This window comes from Phlebotomus argentipes, unplaced genomic scaffold (genome assembly GCF_947086385.1).
Source record: "Phlebotomus argentipes unplaced genomic scaffold, Phlebotomus argentipes genome assembly contig_5, whole genome shotgun sequence".
Classification (NCBI taxonomy): Eukaryota; Metazoa; Arthropoda; class Insecta; order Diptera; family Psychodidae; genus Phlebotomus; species Phlebotomus argentipes.
Genome location: NW_026776165.1, coordinates 10,863,680 through 10,871,620, shown reverse-complemented (window position 1 = coordinate 10,871,620; position 7,941 = coordinate 10,863,680). Strand labels below are relative to the sequence as shown.

Genomic DNA, 7,941 nt, shown 5'->3' with positions numbered 1-7,941 from the left:
GCGGATGCCTTGGCGGAAAACTTGTACGGAATATCTGTGACTATTTGAACACGGCGGAATTATGGCGTGTTTCGCATGGCAACCAAAATGCTCAGCATGAGCATCTAAATATTTGAAAAATATCTCACAGACATTCCACGCCGCTCAGCCTCCAAATGGTTTCAACGACTTTCCCTACCCTTCGCCCTACATTTTATCCAGGAGAAAATGCAATTTCACTCACTCAAATATCATTTGTGAGCGGAAAATTGCGGAGAGTCATTTCTGGGATTTAGAGGCGGAAATTGCAGTCCACACTTTTCCTTCATTTCCCGGGGGAAACTTAATTGTGAAAGGTGCAGAACGTGACTGCAAATTGAACTTCCAGTGCATGTTGTCTCTTATTTTAAGATATTTCCAAGTGAATCTGCAAACAATAAGTCTTGTCTGTGGGCAAAAGAGGGATCAAATTGTCGATTAGCCATATTCCATCAGGACACTGACAGCCGATCATCTGAAATACAATGGTTGTCGACACTTTTCCCTGATTTGTCATTTCGGACTGTTAATTGAAATACCTTTAAAATCCAAAAGTCATCAAACTTAGCTTAATAAAACTTAACATTTACTCTCAAAGTCCACATGATTTATTTTCATGCCAACAACTGTACATATATTCGCTTAGGAGTGAATTTCGACCCCTTTTTCGGCTCATGATAATTCTTCCAATTCAGTTAATTTGCTGTTTATCCGGACATTGGCGTGACGTGAAATCGATTGATTGATTAGCAAACATTTTGCTCAAGGGCGGCTCTATTTTAATTGCCACCCCCGCCTAAGATTGGCCATCCTCGTCAATTTCCCGTCGGTTGAGGCCGTCTTGGGACGAGCGATGATGATGACGGATAATGACATGAGGTGTCACCCTTTCGCAACCTTCCGTCGCCCCAAACGACGGAGCTTATCTTAATGATACGCAGATTACGGGCAACTTTTCAGTCACGCTCATCAGCGCGTCTGAAAGCTCTCAACACTGATCCTTTTCGCCCTTTTGTGTGCGATTTAATAGTCATTTCATCCATACATTGTGTTCAAGGAAGGTTTAAGCATAAGTTTTGGATGTTTCATCCCACATTTGCAGCGCCTTTTCCACCTTCTCAGCGTCAATCTTGTCCAGGCACTGCTTAAGGACCTTCGCAACAGCACAACCAGTCGTCTGATTAGCTTCCAATCGGCACTTGTTAATCTGTGCATCGGAAATACCATTGATCCTGGGTTTGGTGAAGAACACCACGCGCAGATCCTCATCAACCAGGCGATAGTAGTAGAATCTGCAGTTCAATCGACACAAGTCCTCTTCGTTCTTGCAAAAGTCCGAAGCTTTCTGGTTCACATTCTTCACTTTTCCCTTCTGCAAAAGCCATAAAATTCTCTTCAACATCCAATAAATTGGTGATTTGATTTGAAACTCACGTTCTTATCGAACCAATCCTTCTGCGTTTCTGGAGTCCAGTAGAAGATGAACTTGAGTTCTTTCTTGTTGGCCTTGAGAAAGTCCTTTGTAAGGTCAAAAATATCTTTGCAAGTCCCTCGTGTTATGACCTTTAGCTTATCCAGACCCTTCGGAATCGAAACGCCACGCTTTTGGAACTGAATTTTGACGGCATCAGCATTGAATATCTTTGTCTTTTCATCGTAAACGCCTAAGTAAGTCCACAAGCACTGGACAAAGCAGTAAGTTTCCTCACTTTTTTCAAAGTTTAGATCCTTCCACAAATCGGCGGTCTTAGAAGAAGCTTTCGACTCCTTTATGCACGTATTCAGAGCCCACAGTGTTTGGTCGGCATTTCTAGGGAAGTCGAAAGAATGTGCAACTGTAAGAAAACAAGTCACAAGAACAACAATTCTCACAAAACTAAGCATTGCAGATTCGAGACTAATCAATTCTATATACAAACATCAGTCTTTTATACAGTGTATTTCATAATAACACTTGCTTTGCACAGCTTTCAACCATTTAAAACTCTTGTTTGCACAAGTGATCGTACTCTGGGTAAAGCTTTCGTCTTTAGGCGTAACGTTGAGACACATAGTCCCAAGCTTCCATTGCATTCTGCACTTTCTCGTTGTCAATTTTCTCTAGACATTCCTTGAAGGTTTTGGCGACGTTACAACCAGTCTTCTTGTCAGCTTCTTCTCTGCATTGATTGAATTGCCTATTCGAAATACCATAAATCATGATCTTTTGGAAGAAAATAATCTTATAATCCTCATCGACTAGGCGATAGTAGTAAAATCTGCAATGAAGCCTTTCACACTCATTGCTTTCCTTCTGGCAAAAGCTTGAAGCTTTCTCACCTCTTCCCTTCACTTTTCCCCTCTGGAAGCAAGAACTTAGTTAGTTTCATAGCTAGATTTTATGTATGTCTGTCTTAATCTTACATTTTGACTGTACCAAGTCAAGGATGTCTGATCAGTGAGATAGAAAACGTGTCTGAATTCCGACTTGTACTTCTTCAGGAAGTCTATGGAGAATTTGTAGACTTCCTTGCACGTCTTACCCTTCACTTGACCTTTAAGCGTGTGAAGACTTTTAGGAGAAAGCGACCCTCGGCTTATGAATTGGGTTTCGATGGCGCTTGTATTGAATCTTCTTGTCTTTTCATCGAAGATTCCCAAGTATGTCCATAGACACTGGACAAAGCAGAAAGTTCGCTCATTCTTGGGTAGGGTTAACTCTCTCCATTTCGCCCCTAAACTCCTTGGCGGTCTGGCTTCTCTGAGACAAGATTTAAGAGCCCATCTGGTTTGATCGGCGTTCCGAGGGAATTGCAGTGAGTGCTAAAAAGACAACAAACTACATGAAGATCCATAAACTTACTCAGTTTCACTTAGACTCACTGCGAGTCCTAGAAAGCTAATCACTGCAACGATGATTCTTATTAAATTCTTCATTGCTGTTCGAAGAGACTAATTGTGGAAATTGTGAATCTGAATATTTTATGTAGTGTGATGACAAAGAATTTACTGTTTCCACAAGTGTTTGCACTTAAAGCAATATTAATTTGCTGTTCCGTGCAATTTTTCACCTCTCAAGCTGAGGAAATTGGCATTATATCGACGTTTGCGCGCCACATTCACTGTGTATCAGCTCAATTGCACATCATGAACACCCACTCGGGAGCCCTTCGAGAATATCTGCAAAGTTTGCAACACTCGTGCAGTCATGTTTTGATATTGCTTCATAAACAAATACTTAAAGAGGTTCCCATGTGATATTAGCCTGTGCTCCACTCGCTCGTCCGCCCTCGAGTTGGCCTGCATTTATTAGCTTCCTCGATGGCATCACATTTATGGGCTTCCAGAGATAGGAAAGTGCGGTGCTGCAGCTTTCCAGCCACGGATTCCCGTATCGACACCCACTTTGCGACCTGGTGCAATTCAGTCTGTTCGCACGGCCAAGTGACACACTCAACACGCGAGAGGGTGGATTTCTGCACTTTCAACCCCCTGACATCCAGACGGTGAAAAGTTAATCTCATCATGCGGGACAATTTTGAGTTGGAAAGTTCTTTTATTGATTACCTTGGAGAAATCCAAACATCGCACAAGATTGCTCTGGAATTTTTCAACTGTATTTTGCGGGTAGTTAGAAAGTTAGGCGCTCTGACAAATGTGTATTTTTCTTAAAGCTCTTTTAATGTTCTACAAAATGCCAAACTTTAAAGAACATTGAATGACATGAGCTCGAATAATTCATCTTTGCATTCTCCCTTGATTTAAAGTGCAGACAAGTCTTTGTAGTTCTTCCACAATTCCGCTGAATCTCTAAGCTCCTTGGCATCTTAAAGTCTTGCCAAGTAGACAAATAACAGAGCGCGAGGCCGAATGACGGCACAAATGTTGCAAGGATTGCAAGACAAAGACGTTCCCATTCGCCTGAATAAACCTTGCATGAGGGGCGATAGGGAGATATTTGGATGATTCGATATTCGCAGCGGGGAAAAAAGGCGGAAGACGGATGGGAACAACAAAGGGGAACGCCATCAGTGATGAGCTCGGCAAGTCTATGTAACCGGATCACGAACACAACATAAATATGTGGTGTTCCATCAAAATTTCTCCTCTCTCATGAGATGGCATACATAGACATTGCATTAGTGATGAGGATGAATTTGTGCACATTTTCTCGGCGACCATAAATGGATTGTATTGTTTAAAAGATGAAATATCGCCCTCGCATGATGAATGAGGCGGACAAGGGATGTGCCGAGGGGGTGGCAAATAGACAAAAATCCATTGTTCACTTCGCCTGTCGGTTTTGTGCAATATTTCCTCATTTAATCAACAGTCGGCGCCTCAAATTGATGCCCGTAAGCTGGAAGTTCAATTGAAAAGTTGTGTGGAATCACTTTGAGGCGCATACAATTCGGGGTAATTAACATTGAGGCGCACTCGAGGCTGATGAAATATTCATTTGCAAGTTGCATAGGAAGTTTTGTGTCTACACAATAAGTCCATTCTTCATGTGGATGTTTTGCCAGGGAGTTTTGCATTGATATAAATTGGAAAATCTCACATGATATCGGAGCTCTGAGGGCTCTGAACATGAACCTGCACTCGCCATATATTTCACCTCCTATTTGGACAGCTGCACTAAAGCTGAGCTAAACAAGGGGTGGTTTGTTTAGCATATAAAATATTCAACTGAGCCCGAGGGAGCGGCGTTGGGCCGCAATAATGCATTTCATCTAAACTTGTACACCTCAGCAAATTCAATTGCTTTCGCTACACAAGTAAATCTCGACGATTAAGTCTTGAATTTCACATCACGAGTAGCCAAAAATATCTTCCGACATTGGTGAATTTATGGAAAATTAAACCATATGTTTATTATCCAAATATTTGCTCAGTACAACAAGAGACAATTGAATTGCTTGTACGCTCATCTCATTGGCATTAATTGTAGACTCACACACACACTTTGTGTCACTCTCAATGCATTCAATTGGACACCAATAAGACTAAAATGTCTATCTCCCCCTTGTTTGGACGCCGCGATGAATTTTAAAGAGAATTCTTCGGGCATTTTTCAGCCTGACAACTCAATTTGGTCGATTGGAATGCTGTGCGATGAAAAGGGGAAGACAAATGGCGAGCTTGGGGGAAGAATCGTGAAGAAGAGTGAATTTGAGAGTGCACTTCGAGCTGGAGAGCAAAGCTTCGGCCGCAAGTTGATGAATGTGGGAATGAGAGGTCGTCTGTGGCCGCGGCTCATCAATTGCCGTGACACACTTCCAGTGCTGTCGCGCTAATTATTCACACACGTTCTCCGCTCAGGTGAACTCGAGGGATCTATTTCGGGGCACAGACTTTGCGTATCAATTATGTCCCAAATTTCACTTGCCAAATAATCGACATCGCACACCCGATTAAATCCTCCGGAGCCACTGACTTGCTCAGCGTAATGAAGCTCTCCCCGTCGCGCAATAATAACTCACGTCGTGCGCCTCCCTCTCCCAAAAACCACCCCCAGCATAATATACATGAGGGCTGCATTAATGCTGGGGATGTTGCAGTGTTAATGCTCGCGGTGGAAATCGGCGAATTGGCGTGATTTACGGCAGCTTCCACACCATTTTTCCACGGTCACCATTATTTCATTTCCGATTCATATTATTCATACGCCTTTCATGCGCTCGCGCCTCAGTGCAGATGACACAGCATCCAGTGATAGTATTCATCACGCCCAGATAAATTTGTGTTTTATCTACGTGTTATGTGGTGACAAAACTCCCCAAACTACGCTCCATCGTGCAATCAGTCTTTTTGCTCGGCACGACGTCAAATGAGCGCCATAAATCCAGAGTCAGCTCTTTTTTTGCCGCTCCAATTATTGCGAAATCATCATTCTCCATAATATAAATGTACGTAAAATCAATGGAGAAATCAAGTGATTTCTGTATACTGAATATTTTCAGTTGAATAATTGCGCATAATTTGAAACTTCATTAGAAAAGCGAATATTTCATTTTGGCAAATTATGGAATTTATTTAGAGTTTGAAAATAATATATATCGACGGGTGAATGGAAAACTATGAAAAGTCGATTTATCATAGTTTACGTCTTATGAATTTTTGAAAAGCTTTTTATTTGTTCTTTCTGTACAAGAATTTTAAGATTTGTATCTTATGAGACAATAGAAAAAAATCTTATTCATCTAAAAAAGCACAAATGGAAAAAATTGTCATGTTTTGCGAATGAAAAGTCGATTTTTCATTGTTTACGCTGAACAATTTTTCCCCAAGAAAAATGTCTCAAAAATTGCAGTGAAACGTATAAAACACCTTTTCAGAACATAATTATAGATGTTCAGAATTATTCTAAAATGTTTTTCAAGACTTTAAATGAATATTTCTCATATCTTTTAAATTTTTTCACTTGAAAACATTAAGGAAAAGTTCAAGTAAAGTATGAAAAGTTGGTTTTTAGAGCTTGTTTGGATAAAATCGATTCGAAGACTTGAAAATGCTCTGCTGAGAAATTGCATTTTTGGCTTTTCATAGTTTTCGAGGCTCCCGTCGATATATTTGTCAGAGCACTTGAAATGCAGCTGAATATGCAGACAAAAATACTGGAGTGCATATTTCTAAAAAACAAACTTCTCATAAATAATTTATTTCTAAAAACTATAACATTTCCAAAAATTTGTCTCTTGTCTATAAAAACACAATCTATTTGTGATCCAGAACTTCATAAGATATGATTTTAATAATACTGTGCTCTGTTAGATCTCAATATCTGTTCTAACACTGAATTGCTCATCACACGCTCATTTTTTAAGAGTTTCCTTTGATGTTCTGGTATCGGTCAACAGATGTTCCTATCTGTGCTGGTTTTGGATGTTTCGGCAATTGAAATTTATTGCCACTTGCATGAATAATTAATCGCGCTCTCGGAAATTAATCCACCGCGACAATTCGATGGGCAAATAAGTGAGAAAAGAGAGTCACAGCATTTGCGGCTGAGTGTTGATTGTGCGTCCCTTTGCCAATGAATCCTCTCGAAAATATGGGGGCAGAAAACCATAACATTTTCCCTCTCGATGGCATATAATTTCTGGTTCGGCTCCGGTGGCTTCGACAGCGCGAACAGATGTTCAATGGAGAGCGATGCATTGGTAATTGGACAACACTGGTCGCAATTTATGAAATGGGTCGCCATAAACTCCTCTCAGCCACTTTTCCAATCTATGAATTAATTAATTAGTCAAATTACTGTGCGCCTCTCCAGGCAATCATGAATATTTTCACACTGGATGCCATTATGGCTTTATTGGGGAAAAAAACAGTCGCCATAATGCACATTTCATCCCGCGACAGATGCGAAATCGTCACAATCTCGATTTCGGGGCGAAATGTGACTGGATCTGACGCAAATCTGTCGAGTTATTTATCCTCACTCTGCAATCCCACAATCCCAAAACTATCAATTTGCATTCTCTGCAGCGGGGATTTCCCGCTTGTCGTGCAGCAAATCCGAGAAGCTGCGCGTCTTGCGACTAATCACGCAACAATTGAGATTAATACGCACACGAGATTTCCAGCATCAAAATGCAATCTGTATCGCAACCCTCAGATTGATCGATTATCGCTGAGGTTCTTTGATCATCGCTTTCTGCTTCTCACCCTCTGCATTTGGAGGGTGTTTTATTTAGTTGTGCCAACAAGGGACTAAGAGTGCACTCTCAGATGGAGAGAAAAGATAGTGCATTAGAAAGATTGTTATGCTTGCACGATGATTTACAGTGGTGTTCCGAAGAATAGAGTCAGTTTTAAGCTGAAGTTGAATTTTGGCGATAAATTCTGAAGTTCCTCAAGAAGTTTGATAATTTCTCGGGTCATTGAAGAACTGAAAATCATCTGCAAAGGCTAATTAATGACTTCAACCCTGTTTCAGGT

General features: G+C 40.9%; 2 protein-coding genes across 2 annotated transcripts; both read right to left on the bottom strand.

The window, feature by feature from the left end:
- Positions 1 to 1,029: 1,029 nt before the first annotated feature.
- On the bottom strand, positions 1,030 to 1,902 carry LOC132255566 (uncharacterized). Its single transcript, XM_059751655.1, has 2 exons — positions 1,453 to 1,902; positions 1,030 to 1,390 (listed from the first exon to the last, which is right to left on the bottom strand). The coding sequence occupies exons 1-2, from the start codon at positions 1,900 to 1,902 to the stop codon at positions 1,082 to 1,084; spliced, it is 759 nt and encodes a 252-aa protein (XP_059607638.1). The 3' UTR covers positions 1,030 to 1,081.
- Positions 1,903 to 1,940: 38 nt separating this feature from the next.
- On the bottom strand, positions 1,941 to 2,957 carry LOC132266081 (uncharacterized). Its single transcript, XM_059766918.1, has 3 exons — positions 2,881 to 2,957; positions 2,422 to 2,820; positions 1,941 to 2,359 (listed from the first exon to the last, which is right to left on the bottom strand). The coding sequence occupies exons 1-3, from the start codon at positions 2,932 to 2,934 to the stop codon at positions 2,048 to 2,050; spliced, it is 765 nt and encodes a 254-aa protein (XP_059622901.1). The 5' UTR covers positions 2,935 to 2,957; the 3' UTR covers positions 1,941 to 2,047.
- Positions 2,958 to 7,941: the final 4,984 nt, after the last annotated feature.